Source organism: Elephantulus edwardii, unplaced genomic scaffold (assembly GCF_000299155.1).
Source record: "Elephantulus edwardii isolate Elephantulus edwardi_28Jun2011 unplaced genomic scaffold, EleEdw1.0 scaffold00015, whole genome shotgun sequence".
Taxonomy (NCBI): Eukaryota; Metazoa; Chordata; class Mammalia; order Macroscelidea; family Macroscelididae; genus Elephantulus; species Elephantulus edwardii.
In genome coordinates this window covers 7,814,098-7,834,491 of record NW_006399765.1, presented here as the reverse complement: position 1 = coordinate 7,834,491, position 20,394 = coordinate 7,814,098, and the positions used below count along the sequence as shown (strand labels likewise).

At 41.4% G+C, this 20,394-nt stretch overlaps 1 protein-coding gene across 1 annotated transcript in view; it reads right to left on the bottom strand.

Moving 5' to 3' along the window:
* The window catches only part of ACSS2 (acyl-CoA synthetase short-chain family member 2), a 74,326-nt gene continuing 53,932 nt past the window's right edge, over positions 1-20,394 (bottom strand). Inside the window, exons 3-18 of the mRNA XM_006881464.1 lie at positions 14,856-14,947; positions 14,560-14,663; positions 14,234-14,306; positions 13,839-13,914; positions 13,593-13,707; positions 8,499-8,636; positions 7,174-7,344; positions 6,734-6,867; positions 6,406-6,538; positions 6,269-6,325; positions 6,006-6,086; positions 4,477-4,585; positions 1,580-1,648; positions 1,099-1,275; positions 247-321; positions 1-128 (exon numbers count right to left, since the gene is read on the bottom strand). Coding sequence (XP_006881526.1) covers positions 1-128; positions 247-321; positions 1,099-1,275; positions 1,580-1,648; positions 4,477-4,585; positions 6,006-6,086; positions 6,269-6,325; positions 6,406-6,538; positions 6,734-6,867; positions 7,174-7,344; positions 8,499-8,636; positions 13,593-13,707; positions 13,839-13,914; positions 14,234-14,306; positions 14,560-14,663; positions 14,856-14,947 — 1,732 coding nt within the window. The remainder of the gene's footprint in view (positions 129-246; positions 322-1,098; positions 1,276-1,579; positions 1,649-4,476; positions 4,586-6,005; positions 6,087-6,268; positions 6,326-6,405; positions 6,539-6,733; positions 6,868-7,173; positions 7,345-8,498; positions 8,637-13,592; positions 13,708-13,838; positions 13,915-14,233; positions 14,307-14,559; positions 14,664-14,855; positions 14,948-20,394) is intronic.

Below are 20,394 nucleotides of genomic sequence, written 5' to 3'. Positions count from 1 at the left end.
TCACTGGGTCGTCACACAGCGGTGGTTGAAGAGATGGCTGATGACGGATGGATCAGCCACAGTAGATGTGTCTCCCAGGTCGTGGTCATTCTGAGCAATCTTCCGAAGCACCCGCCGCATGATTTTCCCTGGGGGATCCACAGGCCTCTGGTTACCTGGTGACAACACTGGCTCCCCAGCCCTGCTGAAGGCTCACTCCAACACCCCCAGGCCTTAGCCAATCCCTCGGGGGACCTCTAAGCATACCTGAGCGAGTTTTAGGTAAACCAGGTGCATTCTGGATGTAATCCGGTGTGGCAATCGGACCAATCTTTTCTCTAACTGTAAACATCATTGAACATTTATTTAGTATTCTCAGCCAGGCCCCCAGAAACCAAGGTAGAAAACTAGCTTTTTTTCCTATTTCCTCTTCAAGACCCTTCAAGTCACTCTTAGGTCCACTGCCTGTCTCTTTTAACACACTGGTCTTTTTTACTTCAATTTTACCATAATCTTCCCTTCTCAGAGTCAGATTCTTGAATCCGTGGCTAAGGTTTCTTGCACTAATTACTAGCCATGCTTAACATGTGATTTAACTTCTCTAAGCCTGTTTTTACTTGTTTAGAATGAGAGTTAACAAGATCCATTTCATAGGGGAGATTGCAGAGATTAAATAGGGTAAGGCGTTTATTTAACTTAACCCAGTGGTGGCATAGAGAAAATAATTCTATAAATGTTCACTCTTATGTGGAAGGGAGCTCTGGTGGCTTAGTGGTGAGGAGTTGTGCTGCCGACCCAAAGGCCGTGTGCAACGTGATCCAGATACACCCACTGCTCCTCTAGAGACAGATAGGCAATCTCCTCCTGTGCATTGTATAGCCTCTGAAAACCTGCTGGAGGGTCAGCTATGAGTCCGTTCCAATGTGACAGTACACAACAACATGACTGTGGAGAGACAAAGGGAGCACAGAGTGGGAAGAGGACAACCACCCCTTGGGGCCCTCTGAGATCTGTGATTTGGAGAGTAGCTCACTCCTTCCTCCTCCTCAACTTGCTGTGGCAACTGATCTACCAGGACAGATGCCTCCCCCAAAGCCCCTGCCCAGGAAGGTTCCTCACTCTGCTTCTTGAGCTCCTCAATAAGGACAGGACTGAAGGTATGGCCATCACAAAGGGTGACAAAGCAGTACAGGCATTCCCCCTTTACAGGATGAGGGTGTCCAACCACCGCAGCCTCTGCAACAGCCTCATGCTCCACGAGTGCTGACTCCACCTCTGCCGTGCTCAGCAGGTGTCCTTGTCAAGGGAAAGGAAGAACCATGAGAGAGCGAGCGAGCTCCCCATCGACCCTCAGCCTCTGCTAGAACCACAGGGGAGGCCTAGTTTGGTCAAATGCGGAAGGCCCTTCTTCACATATGTTTCCAGTTACCTCACCAACCTGGTTCCCCTCCTCTGAGCACATTCCAGGGTTCATCACCTACTCTGAAACCTAAGCCATAACTGAATGTGTCACCCCAGGCATGGTCTGGCACTCTCAGAAGGCTAGGAGTTGCCAGGAAGGCAGGTCTAACAAGATGGGAAAGTGATCCCTCTCTCTCACCAGAAACATTGAGCATATCATCAATCCTTCCAGTGATCCAGTAATAGCCATCTTGGTCCCTCCGGCAACCTGGAAAGCAAAGGTAAGATCACACACCAAAGAATGGACAACATAATAAGTAATCCATGTCGCCAAACAGTCATACCTAATAAATCTCCTAACAAGTCTTCCTGGTATTTTCACCTCTGTGTAGCCCCTGTTCTCATTTTACTAGGATGGTCCATGTGACCAGCAGGATGTGGCAGGAGTGATCGGATGTAATTTGTGAGATTTGAGTGTAAAAGATACTATAACTTCATCTTGGACAAACATCCTCTGAAAGAAACCAATTGTCATGTGAATAGCCCTATGGAGAGGCTTATGTTGCGAGAAACTGAGGGACTGAGGGTTCCTTCCTGCCAGGAGCATGAGTATATACAGCCAGGTATGCCCTACAATCTCCGTCATACTTTAAGAGGATGCATCCCTAACCAGCAGCTTGATCAAGAACCACTAAGCAGTCACAAATTCCTGGTCCTCAGATACTAAAATACTATTTGTCTTAATTTGCCAAATTTTAGAGTCATTTGCTCCATGACAATAGATAATTAAAACACTTAACCAGGCTAAGTGTCTCTATAAACCAGACTAAAAACTATTTTTTCCTACACCATTTGTACTTTCCCCCTGTCTCATTTCCATTAGTCCTTCTTGCTGTCAGGGTTTTATTATTGGGAATATGCATTTTTTATGACTTTAAATGGTTGGTCATTTGAAGGAGTGATCCTAATATTATTGTTCTCTGTATAGATCTTTTTATCGTTTGGCTAAAAGTTGAGCCATTGGGTTAAGTTTTATTCCAGGTTCGAAGGATGATTACGGGCCAGAGCCTCAGGGGTTCTGCCAGGCTCTATTACACCAGTAAGCCTGGCCTTTTATTGGTTTTGACTTTATTTCTTTATATCCCCCTACTGTATCCACCATGATCTTCCACTATGATTTCTTTTACAGTCATTAGTGGTGGTAGCCCAGTATCACCTAGTTCTTTTGGTCTCAGACAGTGGAGGCTGTGGTTCGTGTAGCCCATTAGTCCTCTGGACTAATTGGGTCTTGAATTTTCTTCATTCTTCTTTGATCCAGAAAGGGAGATACCAATGGTTGCACCTTACTTGGCTGCGATTGCTGTTGTTAGGTGCCATCAAGTCGATTTTGACTCACAGTGACCCTGTGAACAAGAGTCCTGAGCCTTGCCCTATCCTGCACCACACGCTTCATCTCTGATATACTCAAGCCCACTATTACAATCACTGTGTCAATCCATCTGGTTGAAGGCCTCCCTGTCTTTCACTGACTCCTCACCTTTCCCAGCATGATGCCCTTTTTCCAAGGACTGGACTGTCCCAAAAACATGCCCAAAGGATGCAAGACAAAGTTTCACTATCCTCAACTCAATGATTCTTCTTCTGTCATCTTTATTCCTTGCCCACTTTTCAGAGTAAATAGACTATGGCTTGGATCATGTTCATCTTTGCCTTTAAACTCATATCATTGTTTCTTAGCACTTTGGATTTCCTGACTGCTGGGTGTTGACTGTGGATCCAAATAAGAGGAAATAATTGAGAACTTCAGTCTTCAGTCTTTCCTCCATCTGTGATGATGTTGTCTATTGATACAGTGATGAGGATTTTATTTTCTTGATGTTGAGATATAATTCATATTGAAAGCTATCATCTTAGATCTTCTGCAGCAAGCTTTTAAGTTTTTTGAGTTGCTACTCACAAAACTAGATGTTGAATTTTGTCTTTGTGAACTATGTTACAAGCAAAGATACTTTCAAACACTTGATTAGTCCTTATCACTCCCCTGCTTAGTTCTTATCATTCCCCTATTTAAAGCCCCTGAATATCTACCATTATTCTTTTCATAAAATCCAGTCCTCACTATGGTCCACAAGATGCTATATAATCTACCTCTCTAACATCATATAACATTCTTAAATTTTCTCATTACATTTTAGCCACACAGGCTTCATTCTTTTCCCACAATTCAAGCCTGTAATCTCTCTGCCTCAAACACTATTACTTCAGATTTTTGTCTGGTTCTTTCTTCCTTTTCAGGTTTTTGCTCAAACATTACTTCAGGTAACTTTCTGTGATCATTCTGACTATAGTGGCTGTCCTGCTCTAAACGTTATAACATTGCCTTATTTATTTGTATTACTGGCCTAATTTCACTAATTAATATTATCTTCCCCTACTCCTGGTTAGTTTTTTTCTATCTCCCCTTATTAAAATGTAAGCTCCATATAAGTTGGGATTATGTCTGTCTTATATATGGGAGTATCATCCTCTGTGCTGAGAACAGTTCTTGAACATAGTAGGGGCTCAGTAAGATCCATGTTCCCAGGCTCTAAACATGGAGAAAACATAGTCATAATATTTAGATAGATAGATAGATAATAGATTTGTATATAAGATAAGGATAGGGTCAGAATTTCCTGATGGGTTCACAGTCTGTTACTAATGTCTAATAAACCTCTGTTTCTTCCTCTAAAAAACAAAACAAAACAAAAAACCCATAGTCATAAACACTGCCACATGCCCATCTCTTTTAGTATAGGAATAATGGAAAGTAGAATATCTTTCCTTCTTGTTGAGTCGTAGATGACTCACAGGGACCCTATGAATGAAAGTCTTTCCTTAGATATCAAATTTCAGGTGGTGCCATCCTTAGATTCTCCCTGCAACAGTCTTCCCTTCTTACAGTCTTCTCTCAGTGTCTCCGTCTGGACACCAGGCACTGACACATGTGACACGGTCCTCTCTCTGTCCTTCATCCCTAATCAACTCTTTCTGAAAATTGAAAGGGAGGGGACATATCTTATTGGGAGGTGGTAAAGGGATATTGCCAATGCTCACCATCTCCTGTCACATAGTACCCAGGAAACTTTTTAAAGTAGGTGGTCTCAAAGCGCTCATGGTTCCCATAGACTGTGCGCATGATACCTGGCCAGGGCTGTTTGAAAACCTGGAGAAGAAAGAAGAGGTAATGGTCACATATACTGCACTGTCATATGCCAAACATGAGGGAAAACAGCCTGAATGCCACTTCTGAGAAGCAGGGTTTGTACAGGCTTTGGGACAGACAATCCTGGCCTGGTAGCCCAGCTACAGTAGCTGTGTAACCTTAGGTAAGTGATTTCACCTCTCTGACCTTCAGGATTCTCTGACCTCCAGGATTCTCATCTGTAAATCAGAGAAAATAGTCTACCTTACAAAATTATCCTGAAGATTAAATAGTATATTGAAATCTCCTAGCAGTGTTGTTAGTGATAATCACTTAGTAAATTTTAATCTTCTTTTGGGTAATACCTCAGGAGAGCTGGTTCAATTTGATATCTGAAGGAAATAAAAATAATCATTATGGCCCACACATGAGCAAATAATTATTATCCCAATCTAATATTCTGTAGTACCCAATTGATAGAGTAGGCAAAACTCAAGGCTAAGAATCAGCAGACCTAGATTCAAGTTCTTCCTCTGTTATTAACTGCTCTTGGGAATGTAAAGCAGAAGTAAAGAATGGGAGTCAGTGATCTTTGAGGTTCCCCCAAATACTACTAACAACAGTTGTAGGCACTGTGAGGTTCTATGCTAAATCCTTCATATGGATTATCTCATTTTATCAGTCCAGTAGGAGACAAGGGTACTATTATAACCTTACGTAATTCATAAATAAGCAAATTTTTGGTTCAGGGGGTTAGGTACCTTATCTGAGGACACAGAAAAGGTAGAGCCAGGACTTGAACCAGGCATGTAGAGATTTTCCACTATGTTTATGAAGCCTCTTTTTACTCTAGAATGTTTGTCAAAAGAAGAGCTGGAACTAAGCCTTCTAGACCAAAAGGCTGAGTTAAGGGTCTTTGTGCAGACTCTAAAAGGAAACTTAGCAACCTCATGGTCAAAAGGGAAAAAATGCAAGCAAAGTATCCATAGTGATTGGTCCCAGAGACTTTCAGAAGAGGGAAAACCCCCAACTATGGAGATAAAGCCTTAAGCAACTACCAGAAGAAATGATTCTAAAGTTTGAAGCAAAGTGCAATACCCCCTTGTGGACCCTTCCCCTTCTACCCTCAAGAACCTCCAAAGACCGGGCATAAATAATGTATACAACATTGAAACAGATGAGGGAGATAACTGCATAAAAGGTAGTATTGGCATGACAAAAGTCCAGAATAATAGCTGCATAGTAAAGTGATCTGGGGTTGGGGAGGGGACTGTTATAACAATGAAAGACCTTTTTTTCCAAAGAAAAAAAGTGATCTGGGGAGACGGGATGCAGGGAGGAAAATATGCAACGATGAAGGATTGGAATGCAAGTTCTTTATAAGTTTTCATTAAAATCTCAATTAAAAAAAGAAAAGAACCTCCAAGGACCAAGGCCTCACCAGATAGCCTTCAGCTTCACCTTCTAGCTCTTCTCCAGACTCATTCAGTATTGCAGGAGCTACGCCAAAGAATGGGAAGGTCTAGATGCAAATAGGAAACAGGACTCAGGAGAATGAGACAACTCTGGTTAAACTCAACCTCTTTAAAGATGCCCTGGCACCCCAACTTCCTCACACATTCCAGCCCACACCTTCTAGGTAGCTCAAAGCTCCAAGACCCTAGCTCTGCCTATTCAGAGACCAGTCAGAGTAGCCGCACTCACAGCAGAACCAGGTTTCATGGGTGTAGCTCCAGGGAGGGGAGTCAGCATGTGGCCACCCTGCAGAAGTCAGAAATAATGGATTTGAGGCCATCTTCATACAGTGTTTCTCAGCCCAGCCCTCTGGACCCCTCACTTACTGTCTCTGTCTGCCAGAAGGTATCCACAATGGGACATCGTTGGGAACCTACTACCCGGTGGTACCACAGCCAGGCCTCAGGATTGATGGGCTCACCCACTGTGCCTAGCACCTGTAAGGATGCCCGGCTATGCCTTGGGCAAAGGGTTGGAGAGAAAGGAAGGCTGTGAATATCATTGGGATCCAGGAAGATGTGTCCAGACTCTTCTCCTTCCCCCTCCTCTATTCAAGGAAGTGAGACAACAGAATGGAATAGACTGTGCACAAAAGCCACCATCCAGCTCTGAGGGACACCCATGGGACAGCAGCTAGGGAGGGGAGGGTCTCACTTGGTGACAGGTTCATCTCCAAACTTCATGAGTAGGCGGATGGCTGTGGGTGCTGTGTAGAACTTGGTCACCTTGTACTTGTCCACGATGCTCCAGAGGCGGCCCACGTCTGGGTATGTGGGGATCCCCTCAAACTGGTCCCAGTAAAGGTTAGTCATTCTTGTTCTTTTCCAGTAACTCCACTATTCCCTTCCCAGAACCTTATGCCCCGTACTTTGCTCTTCCTGACCATCCCCAGTATCTTTACACTATGATCAGGTAAGCTTACGAGAGGCCTCATTCCCGACCAGTGTACACAAAGCCCTCAAGAGCCCTCCAGATAGGTAACTGTGTGGATGCTCTTGTCTCTAGACCAAATGACTTTGGGAGGTAGTCACCCAAGATTATCTTATCCATCCTGACTCTAGACCAAATGACCATGGTCTCAGTTCCTTTCTTACCAAAACACTTGTGGCAGCATTAGCCAGTGGCCCGTAAGTGATATAGGAATGGCCAGTGATCCAGCCAATGTCTGCTGTGCACCAGAACACATCCTTGGGGTGAAAGTCAAACACGTACTTGAAGGTTGTGGCCACGTAGAGCATGTAGCCCCCAATTGTATGCACTACGCCCTGTGGGAAGAATATAGGACCTTAGGTTTGGAGTTTTGTGCCCATCCCTACTGACCACAAAATGAAGGCTGGGGCAGAGCAGGAAGCAGGTCCTCGTCAGGCGTTCTGGTCCTGCCTTCACGCCTTGTACAGCATCCCTCACTCCCCAATCTCCTTTTCTCCATGCTTCCACCTCATTGCCCTGCCGTCACTCACATGCACATCCATTATCACACCTGCACTTCCCCCCATCTTTTTAAAAAATGTTTTTATCTTTTGTTTTCTTTTTTACACACCTACACTTTGGGGATTGCAGCGCAACTTCTTGCCTAAACACCTACACTTTAATATGCTATTTCTGAGTCATCTACACCATTCAGACATGCACTTGTCTAGCATATATCTAGCAGTTTCTCTGTTACACATATTTGTATATATACACACTCTCATACACATGGGCAAAGTCAGTGGGGAAAAACAGACAATTCTCTTTGCTCACTCATCCCTCTGCCAAGAGCAAGTAAGAAAAGGCCTAAAATAAAGTTTCTAAAGGTCCACTGAGAGACAGTCCAAAGCATATGGAAAGAAAAATTTAGGGCTGAGTAGGAGGAAGGTAGAGTGACATAACTTTGTTGTAAATGGAAGAGGAAGAGTTTTCTTTCTAGGAACAGTGGAGGTCAGTGTCCAGCTCACACATGGGCCTGGGAAGTGATGATGTTAATATTTTATTTCTTTGTTTTTGTTGCTCAAACTCGTGAGGACAGAACTCATAAGAGCTGCTAGTGGTCCTAGGAGTCTGAAAGCAATCCCTGTGCTCACTTTTGGCCTTGAGTTGACAAGTTGAAAGTGAAATTCTTCTTTAGTCAATCCATGTCGGCAGGGGAAAGATCACCCATATCAGACACGTGGACTGACTGTTTTCATCTTTTCTAGATATCATGAAAGCTATCACCTGAACTATCTCACCGTAATGGGAAAGATGCATTAAAACAAGCCTAAAGTACAATTTCCCACTACATAGATATTATGGATTTTATGCTTAATCTGGTTTGGAAAAAGCAAGATGATATTTCTGAAACCCAAAGTTATAGAGTAAAATTCATGTCATTACATGCTCCTTAGAAACTTACTCTCACCCCTAGACAGTGCACACAAACACATACACACACGCTTGCCTTGGGTTTGCCTGTGGAGCCGCTGGTGTACAGGATGAAAAGTGGGTCCTCAGCATCACACCACTCAGGCTCACACTCGTCCCCTGCTCCTTGCATGAGTTCATGCCACCACAAGTCAACCCCCTGGTTCCAAGAGATCTGCAGTGAGAAGAAGATAGGAATAAACAAGAAAAACTGTAAACAGGTCAAAGTAGGGGTAATAGATACCTTACCTAGCATCTGGAGCTGAAATGGGATTAGCAGATCATTAAGAGTGCCTCAAAGGAAGAAGGGAAGGAGAGCTTTTTAGGGTAGAAAGTACACAGAAAACAGGAACAAAACAGCAGGTTTACTGAGTACTCCCAGCACCCTGGCTTCTTCTCCCAACTCTGTCTTGGAACTCTCATTACCTGGCCTCAGACTGAAGAAGGTCATTTGGCTGATCTTTCTCATTCTTCACTTGTCAGCTTAAATGTCACTTTCTTGGAGAAACTTCTTCTGAACAGTATCTTGTAGAGTCCCACACCTCATGCCACCCTTGCTTGTTATTCTTAACCACAACACTGTATTTCTGTCCCACACAGCACATATTTCTAATTATTTTATTTAGTTGTTTATTTCATTACTACTTCCCCAGCTACATAGGGAAGTAACAAATCTATCTAATTTTTTAACTCTAGATCCCCAGTTCCCAGCAAAGTATGTGGCATTAAAAGTGAAACACTGTATTTTTATTGATAAATGTGCAGAAATAGACCTGCATGCACACATATGCACTTGTGGGCCATTGGCTCATTAGCAGGGAAGCAAACATCACACAGTTTAGAAATGTAAACTTAGAGCCCACAGGTGAGGCAGGAACCTGATCCTGTTAGTTGGTAGCAAAAGAAGTGAACAGATCTTGGGTCAAGGACCTTTTCCTGAATGTCCAGACTTTTCTCACATCTTCAAGTACTTTTCTTAGCTCTATCTCTGTTCTTATACATTGACACCAATGAGGTTTCTTTGAGATTTTTATTTACAGAGGCAGGTTCCATTCAATAAGAAACCTTACTTCAGGTCAGCGAAAAGGGCCAACATGGAGAGGAATGTTCTCTGTACTCAATTGCCTAGAATTTCTCTAAACTGTCCTTTAAAAACTTTTTCTTTCTTGCCTATACCATTTCGTTGAATAACCAGTTTTCTCTGCTATAGTATTTGCAATTACTTGCTATGCATCAGAAAGCTGGACAATGACTAGGAATGATAGAAGGAAAATTGATGCCTTTGAGCTGTGGTGCTGGAGAAGAGTATTGAGGGTACCATGGACTGCTAGGAGAACAAACAGATTCATCCTAGAAAGGGTGAGACCAGGCTTCTTCTTGGAGGCAAGGATTCTGAAGCTTTGATATACTTTGGATATGTTTCAAGGAAGGTCCCTGGAGAGGGACTTCATGACTGGGAGAGGGTGGAGGGACAGTACAAGAGAGGAAGACCCTCGATGAGATGGATTGACTCAGTGATTAGGGTAACTGGGGTAGGTGTGTCAGAGACAATAAGATTGGCACAGGATAGAGCAGGGTTTAGGGTTGTTATACATAGGGTCACTATGCGTCACAGGCGACTCGATGGCATAACAACAACTCTCTGCTAATGAGACTGGATTCCCTGAATTTATCAAAAAAATTACACTGTATTTCAATCCCAGTTCTGCCACTTGTTGAACTATATTATCCTGGGCAAATAACTTTTTCTCAAGTCACTCCTTTTTAAAATGAGAATAATCACTCTTGCCTTAATGGCCTCCTAAGACATGGATAACATACAAAGAGAAAGCAGTTACTTGTAAACATTAAGCTTAGCTCACCCCAGGGGAAAAGGAGGAGAAGTGGTGAAAGTCAAGAGGGACAGGAATTAGTCCAGTGTTCACTGGGCTCCTGTGGGAGATGAAGATGGGAACTGTCTGAGGTTTGCTTCAGCTGGCACAAAACCTTTTCAAAAACATTAGCTTTTTGTATATTCAGTAACCCTGGATGGCAGGTAGACACAGCAGTATGAGAGAATCCTCCTTCTATTACATCAATAGATGCTAATTTATTTGTATGCATATCTGATTAAAAAACTCACATGTGTGTTAGACATTATCTTGATTAATTATAAAAATGACTCTCCCATGACACCTCTCTTTCTGTATTAATTGCCCCTTACTATAGAGAACGAAAAAGTTTCTAGCAAAGCAGCAGCCTAAGGACAAACCTAGTCAAGTTATGTAACCACTAAAACCAACAACAAGAAACGCAAGAGAGAAAAGCTGCCCTTAAGCTGGAAAGCACAAGAGCAAACTGCTTTTCAGTGGAAGATCCATGAGAATCTACATATTATCAAATGGACACCCTTCCCCACCACTAGACAATCTGCATGAGATGATGCCATTAATGTATTTTAGGAAAAATATTGTTTTGACACATTTTCTACAGTACTGGTGTGACGGTGACCCATCACAGAAAATGTTCTATGGACATGCCAGGACAAGGTCTAGTTATTCTAAGGTCATGGAATAAAAGACTTTTTTTATAAAACTGTTTTCCTTGTGGGTGTGTGCATCGGAAAGAGAGCAGGTGTTCCAGGTGGGGAACCACCAACCAGTACCAGGAAGCAGGATGAATTTAATTAGTGGGACGGACGTTGGCTATGAATTGGATATATGCCTATTAGGGCCCAGAGCTTTGAATCAGGAACCTGTCTGAATTTTCTAAAACAAGGATTGAGGAACTGGCCTTTGTCCTTGGGCCTAGAAAAAAGTCTCAGCTTCCAGGTGTTGGAAAACCACATGTGACATGTCATAGTTAATGCTATTGAGGCCTTGCTAACCATGCCTTGCTTGCTTTGACTGCTTAAAGATGAGGGTATTTGCGACTCTACCAAGTTTTATGCAACATTAACAGCAATTCTCGGCCCACAAACATAGACTTTATAAGCTTATTTTTATTTCTTTTGGGTTTTGGTAACAGATTAAAAAAAAAGAATAAAAATCCAGTATTTTATAGAATATGGTCTCTGGTATTAAGTATTTGAGAATCTGTGAGTTCTTTTTAGAACTGTCTGCTATATTAAGGGGAAACAATAAAAATTAAAATTTATCAAGTATACTATTGAGTTATCAAATACCAAGCACTTTGTATACCCTAATAAATTTCTGTAAAGTAAGTACAGTTAATACACTTATTTTACAGATGAAATAGAGGCAAGAGAGGTTAAGTAACTTCCTGAAGCTCACACTGTAACAGATGAGAATCAGAATTTGAATCCAAGTAGTCTGGCTACAGAACTTAAATATAAAGCACCAAGTTTGATACCCCTTGAGGCTTGGGTTTCTGTTTGAGTTTTAAGGAGGAAGCAGTATCTGTTAGGAATAAAGTCTGTCTCTATCATGTAAATAAAAATAAAGACACCATTAACCTATGTGGTATGTGATAGTAGATTGCGAGTAAGTCATCTAAAACTCTCAGGGACAATGGGCTTAATGTTTTCTTTCAGCAAGCAAAGCAATTTCCTTTTAATCACATTATTATCATCTCTCCCTTAGTGACAGGGAAACTGAAGAGTGGATAGAAGAGGTTACTTAATCAAGGTACTAGAGCTAAATACTGGTGTCTAGGTGTTTGGATTCCAGGCCTATTTTCTCTTCTTTACTAATATTTTTTGATTCCTTACTTACGATGTCTTTCTTCTTAGCATCACTTAAATATGATTTTTTTAAAAAAATTGTTGTTTAATCTTATTTGGTAATTTATAAACCCCAAAGTCATATATAAACTAGCTGTGAGGTCCCAGGATCAGAGTCTGCGCCTCTTTCCACGTGTTCCTCCTCCTGTCTCCTGGATCAGCCCCGTGTGAAGGACACACACAATAAACGCTTTCTGACAGATTAATTTGTCCCTTCTCCCACAAAGGTCCTGAGCAGCAGGAGTGAAATCAGATGTCTGTTGTTACATCTCTAAGATCCATGCTCTGTGCCAGCTCAGAGTCACACAATTAGCATCTGATTTCACAACCCCCCAGAAGGGTTTTGATGGCAAGGGCCCCAATGACAGGAGGAAGGGCGGGAGGGTCTGGCAGTCACCTCAATGGGGCACACAGGCAAAGAGCAGATGGACACACAGACAAGCACGCAGGGAAGCCGTGCTCAAGGCAGTGCAGAGGTGGATACCTGGGGCTGGACGCGCTTGGATTTCTCTTTCCGCTTAGCCTGTTAAGAGCCATAGAAAGGCAAGTGAGCAGGACCAGAGTGCAGGAGTGGAAAGGATCAGGGTGCTCCAGATCCTTGGCTGTCTGCATTCAGGCTCCATCTCACCGGGCGTCTCAGCTTCCATTTACAGGATCCTGATCCCAGCCTATATACTTGGGACCTCTAACACCAATGGGGCTCTCTAATAGACCAGTAATAAAATATAGTCTCTCTAGTCCCTTTTGTCTCTTAGACCTGAAGGTCCCAATGGTGTTTTCTACTCTTCTCTTCAGAAGATTGAATCTAATGCTATTTAAAAAACAAACAAACAAAAAAACCAAAAACCACCAACTCATTGTCTTTGAGTCTGTTCCAACTCATAGCAATCCTCTATTAGGATCCCAAAGGCTATAAATCATAAGAGGAGGAAAGTGCCATCTCACTCCCAAGGAACCACTAAAGGCATGTGACCTTTGTGTTAGCAGCATGACTGTACTAGCAGAGTTTCCTGTGTTAACAGCTAAGACGGGTCCTATGTTGAGACCCAGATCCTGAACCTTCTATGGTAAGTAATCTCTAGTTTACAAAGGTAGTCAGTTTACCTCAAGCCACAGCCTGCTGCAATCAAGGTGATGATATTACTAATTCCAGCTCAAACCCTGAGGATCCTTAACACCCAAGATATCCCGACCAGCACAGACAATATCTTACGCTAAATTCCTCTACAGTAAAGGGACTCCCTCCCTACCCATGTTCAAAGTTAGAGCCTCCAGCTCTTTAAGGAGACATTCCTAGCATTCCTCCCAGATCCTTAGCACTAGAATGAGAGAGCAAAAGAAGTTATCAAGATATCAGGCAGGAAAAAGGAACCATGACCTCAGAATAGGATAGAAAAGTACCAAACTCACCTGCACATCTGGGCATGACCTCTTAACTGGAGGGGACTGGCTGGGAGAATCACCCATGCCCAGCTCTGCCCGTCCTAGATGCTTGACCACAATGCAGCGTCTCACTGGGAAACCCCTGCAGGAAAGAAAAGCTTGAAGTTGATTTGGTTGATTTGAAAGATAATTTAGGATAAAGGGAGTTTGAGTCCCAGAACCTGCCGTTATAAAAAAGCCTAGTCAACCCACCATCTAGATGAACATACTTACTTCTCTTGACACTTCTCCAGGGCCTCGTCAGCCAGCTCCTTCAGGTTCACAAGCTTTTCCCCCCTATAGAAGGCATCTTTGGGAAACAACAGACATGGCATGCCTTAGAAGGACAAAGTATCTTTAACCCCTTAACACTAGTTGGCATAACATCCCTGGAACCCTTTCTGAGACAGCCTCTTGAATCTGGCTATTCCAGATTCAAAGCTGACAAAGATACAAGGAGCTCGTTACAGTCACAGTCTTCCAGCTCCCAGTCAGTTCTAGAAGACAAGAAGAAAGACAGGAAGCCTCCACCATCTATGCTAAGCAATTCCAAGTAGCAATGAGTTAGTTGGCTGAAGACAAAAGCTCCAAATTGGGGGATTTAGAGAAAAATTGAGAAAATGAGTCACCTGCTGTAACGAGAAGGCTGCAACTGGAATCCAGGATCCGTTCACATAGAGATTCTGCAGAGAAGCCAGCAAACTATAGAAGGGAAGAAAGACTGAGGGAGAAAAAGAGGCTACAGGGACTAGTGAACAAAGAAAAGAGTCACTCATGATATGTCAAGCTCTTTAATTTAGAGTCCTAGAAGAAAGTAGATAACTTAAAAGGACCGATGGTACAAACATAGTAAACTCCTTAGTAGGACATTTAAGACATTCCATCATCCAGGCTCAATCTACTTCTCCAGAGTCCCATCTCCCACCATATTCTTTTTACCAGTTCAAATGCCTACCACAATGGAGTGAAGAGCCCCAAGGCGGGCACACGCCAGCATAGCCACCACCAGCTCTGGTATCATGGGCATATAAATGGCCACTCGATCACCTTTCCGAATGCCTGCAGGAAAAGGACAAACATCATGAACTGTGATGAACCCTTTCTGCTTCTATGAGCTCCCGTCCATGTAGCTGTCCCCCACCAGCTGGCCTTTCTTGTTCTCCAGGTAACAGTTTTCTCATATTTCTTGCCCACTTCCTCTAGTCCTCAAATATCCCAAAGCAAAACCCCTCCCCAGGCCCCCACACTCACCTTGTTTGCGGAGAACATTGCTGAACTGGCATACATGGACCAGAAGCTCACTGTACGTGATCTGAGTGGTCTCTTCTGGCTCATTGCCCTCCCTGAGACACACCATAGAGAATCATTCATTAAGGAACATGATCTCTTTTCAAAAAAAACAACCAACCAACAACAACAAAAGAAAAAAACCACCCCACCTATGAACAGTCATAAAATCCATCCAGTAACACCAAAGCCTGGGAATGTCCCCTGGGTGAGCCACCTGACATCACTCCTCAAACTGACTGGTCAGATGCTCTGACCTTCCAAGATGTTTTGTATACATGATATGTCTCATTAGAAAATGTACTATCCAACTCCAAGCCTCAGTTTTTAATGGTCCACTGAGGTGGGCTAGTCATTTCTCTGTCTTTCTAGAAAAATGATATCAGAATGTGATTCTTTCTGAGTGAGGTATCACGACTGCATTAGTGTTATTTAAAGTGAAGTCTTCAGATCTCTTGCACCCAAATCACCTAAGGAAATTGTTAAAACGTAGGGCCCCAGCTTAGGACTACTGAATCAGAACCACAGGGCCCAAGGGTCCCCTGCTTCTTTATTTAGCTCTCTTTATACAGTTTGGTGTAAGGAGAACTATGCTCCATAGGGTTTTCAATGCGTGATTTTGGGGGAAGTAGGTCACCAGGTCTTTCTTCTAAAATACCTCTGGGTGGACCTGAACTTACAACTTTTTGGCTAGCAGTTGAGGGAATCCATTGTTTGCACCACCTAGAGACTAAATACATTTTATATTTCTATTTCTATTTTCTCCTTTTTCCTACACAAATGGTAGCATACTATATATATATATTATTCTGCAACTTCATATGTATAATATGCACTAAATAAACAATAAATGTCTTAAGTGCAGAGCTGGATCCTTGTGTTTTTTAAAAAAACTTTAATAATATCATTCCCTCTCAAGATATATAGAACTATACAATAGTCCACTGTTCAGATATACTGTAATTTATTTCACAAATAAATGTCTCAGTGGATGTCTTTCTTCATAGGTCATTTTATTTATAAGTGTATCTGTTGGATAAATTACTAGAAGTGGAATTGTTGGGTAAAAGGGTCTGTGCATTTTAGAAACTGATATTTTATCAGGGAAGGCCTCTCCTTGGGGAGGTGATATTTGCACTAAGGCCTGGGTAATGGGAAGTGGGCAACCATATGAATACTTAAGTAGAGTATGCTAGGCAGAGAGAACATCAGATGAAAAGGTAATGAGGTGATAAGGAGCTTGGTGTAGTCAAACAGGTGAATTAAACAAGTACAGCTAGGGCATAAGTTAGCAAGCCTTCCAGAGGGTAAGAATGAGAGGTAGATAGCAGCTAGATCACAGAGCCTTATAGGCAATTACAAGACATTTTAATTTTATCCTATGTGGTTTCTTTCTGACCTTCCTTACATACAAAAGTGAGGGAATCTTCCACGTTTTCACCATACTGCTTAAAAACCTTGAGAAATCTCTTCCTCCATCTTTTAGGAATCAGTACTACATAGCCCTAAATACTCCAGGTCTTTGTGCCTACTCTTCTTGCTTCTACTCAGCTTACTTAGGAAACTCAGAGAGAAAGAAATGTAGTATCTTGGCCAAGGTCACAAAATAATAAGTAGCAGAGACAAGAATATATCCTCAGGTCTTTTAGTTAGGACTCTTTCTCTCCTAGTGTGGGGAACAGGGACTACAAAGATGAAGTTCTTTTTGATGATGACGGTTCCATAGAACACTGTTAGTCTCTTTCTAGGTCTTGGCTCAATGAGTCAGTTCCTATTTTCTCCTTGGCTTAGCCTCCTAGAGCTGAACAGAGATAGCTCAGGCAGCTAAGTGGAAAGAAATAGGGAGAGAGGATGCTGGCAAATAGCCCTGAATACCAAGGATAGAAAAGTCATCTCCTTAACTGGCACAGGAACTTCAGAACATCTCCAGTTACCGCACAAACCACACACCAATTCACACAACTCCCCATAAATATCACACACAAGGTCAACTGTGCTATTGACATGCACAAAACCACACATATCAACATACATTTTAGGTGAAACCTGCCTATTTGCACAAATAAATATAAAAACATGCATCTAGGACTCTGACATTAATCCATCTAAAAGTACATGCAATGTCTTATGGAGCCTTTTACATGTAAAATTTGTCCCTTCAAGCGATCAAATGTTTTTCCTTTTTCTGGAATTTCCTACATTTTCCTTAATTGACTTAATACCCTGTTTTGTTTATTTGTATACTATCCATCTCTAGTACATAAACTCCATGATGGCAAAGATCCAGTCTGTCTTGTTCACTGCTACATCTCTACCACTTAGAATAAAGTTCATCCATAGAGAGTATATAGCAACAGATAAGCACAAACTCATACAAGTATAACTTACCTAAACCCACTTGCAGACACACACACACACACACCCCCCAGAGTGCACATCCTTCTCTCTGGCTAAGAGCTCAAGTTATAAATTTTTTATATAGACACCTTACTCCTTTCAGTAAGTGTCTTCTTTCTCTGATATACACACCAGGTTAGGGCTACTGACTGTTTGGGATGGGCAGAGTCAACTGTAAGATCCCAAGCCCTACCGAATGTTAAGAGCTCTATAAAAGAACACCCAATTTAATTGGATTTCAACATACACAAAAATGAAACAGGATCATTATACTATTATTAAAAAAATGCAAAATGGATTAAGAACTTAAATGTTCAAACTAAAATAATAATGGTGTTTTTTTTGTTGTTGTCATGATGTTCTCAGAACAAGCAGGAGTAATGTTGCCAGGTCTAGCTTTCAGCAATGAATTATCTAATATAATACAAAATCACAAAGAGCAAAACAAAATGTGGTTGTTGTGATGTGCCATCGAGCCACCTGCAATTCATAGTGACCCTATGTACAACAGCTCTGAAGCCTGCCTTATTGTGAGCCAATCTTATTGACTCTGACACACTTACTCCCATTACCCACGTTACTGTATCAATCCATTTTATCTGCGGTCTTCCTCTCCTGCACTGTCTTCCATCCTTCCAAGCATGATGTTGTTCTCCTATGACCCCATGTGCCCAAAGTATGTGAAACAGAGCTCCAAAATCTTAGCCTCCAAGGAGAAATTTGGCTTCACCCTCTCCAAGACAGACATATTTTCTTTCTTGGTAGTCCATGATGTTCAAGACTCTTCTTCAGCACCACAACTCAAAAGCATCAACTCTTTTGTCATCTTAGGCATTGTCCAGCTCTCTGATGCATTGCAAGTAATTGTGAAGATCATGGCCTTAATCAGGTATACCTTAGTTTCTAGACTAATATTGTTGCTTCTCAGTACTACAGAGAGGTCCCTAACACAGAAATTCATAAAAGTTTAAAACATTTGTTCATCAGGATAGTTTACAAAAAAATGGAAAGTAAGCTACAAACCAGGAGAATATCTTCAGAAACCGTATACCCAATAAGAATCTAACTAAAATATGTATCAAACACTGAAAATTGGATAACAAATAGCCAGATCATAAAATAAGCAAAGGATGTGAATATATATTTAACAAAGGAAGCATTTAAAGATCCACAAACATATGAAAAGATACTCAGCATCATTAGCCATCAGAAAGTCGCAAATAAAAAACCACAATGAGATATCATTTCACTATCAAGATAGCTGAGATTAAAAAAGAAAATAACAAAAGTTGGTAAGGATGTAGGAAAATTGGAACCCTTATCTATTGTTAGACTCTGCAAAATTATATAGCTGCTATAGAAAATATTGTGGTAGTTCTTTTAAAAAACCAAAACAAAACTACCATTTGGTACAACCACTGTGGAAGGCAGTGTGGCGCTTTCTCAAAAAGTTGCAAATAGAGATACCATTTGACCCAGCAATTCCACTACTGGGAATATACCCTAAAGAGACCATAACTGACATCCATATGCACACCCATGTTTTTCGCGGCTTTGTTCACAATAGCAAGGAGTTGGAAACAACCCAGGTGCCCAACAACAAACGAATAGATAGAGAAGCTGTGGTATATTCACACATGGAATACTATGCTGCATTGAAAAACAAGGAACTCACGCAATATTATTCAAAATTCAAAATAATTATTTCAATATTATTCAAAATATTATTCATAATGTCCCTGGAGGACATTATGCTGAGTGAAATATCTCAGTCGCAAAAGGACAAATACTGCATGGTGCCATGGCTGTAAAATGGGACTGACATCAGGGTTGGGGTAAGACTGAGAAAAACTGGATAAACTGCATATACTGCATTGAAACAGATGAGGGAAAGAATAATTTAAAATCAATGTATGATAGGGTATTATGGTTATCACAAGAGTCCACAATTAAGGTTGGAGTGTACTTGGGGCAGTGGGAGGGGTGCGGGGAGATTGTATATCAAAGAAAGAATTTTTCTTTCACTTTTCAAAGAGAGGAGTGAACTGGGTAGGGGGGGTGCTAGGGCTGGGCAGGGAGAAATGTGCAACAATGAATGAATGGAAATCCAAAATCTCCATAAATGTTCATTAAAATTATTAAGATAAAATCTAAAAAAAAAAAACCCCAAACCAAAAAACAACTACCATTTGACCTAGCAATTCCACTCTTAAGTACCCATCCAAAAGAGTTTAAAGCAGATGCTTAAAAAGAGATGCCGATACAAGTATTCATTACAATTGACAATAGCCCAAATGTGGGAACAAGCCAAATTCCCAGCAAAAGATTGATGAATAAACAAAAATGTTGTACATATATAAAATGGACAATTATACTACTTTGTCTGTAGGAGAAATGAAGTTTTGATAGATATTACAATATGGAACGATCTTGACGATATTATGTTGAGTGAAATAAACCAATTACAAAATTGTATGGCTTCATTTATATAACTAAGAAGAAAAAAATACATGTATAGCAACCAAAGTATATTAGTTGTTTTATTAGTTTATTACAAGGTCAGGAGGAAGGGGAGAAGGAGAGATTGATTAATGGTGATGGAGAATTGATGCCTTTGAGATGTGGTTTTGGAAGAGCAAGTCCAGGACTTTGGACCAAAGCCTCTCTTCTACACTGGAAGTTAGTTCCTAGCTCAGAAACCTACAGAGCAGTAAGTAGATTATTTAAGAAAATTATGCGGACCATGTAGAAAAATATCTTACTGTGAAAAATAATACCCCCCAAAATATTAAACTTTTCTATAAGTTAAGAAGAATACTAGCAGCACATGTGGAATGATAGTCTTAGTTTTAGGGGAGACAAGATGGAGAGGCAAAAAGGTCATGTGTCACTAGAAAACTGGTGAATACAGGCTATGGTAAATAGGAGCATTTTCATATCCTGTCAATTGTTGCTCCTTGGGAATAAGGGTTTAGGATTGCCAATTTCCCCATTTTTTAAATTTAAACTTAATATTTGTTGTTGTTGTTGTTATGTGCCGTCGAGTCGTTTGCGACTCATAGCAACCCTATGTACAACAGCCCTAAACCGTGCTCTATCCTGTGCC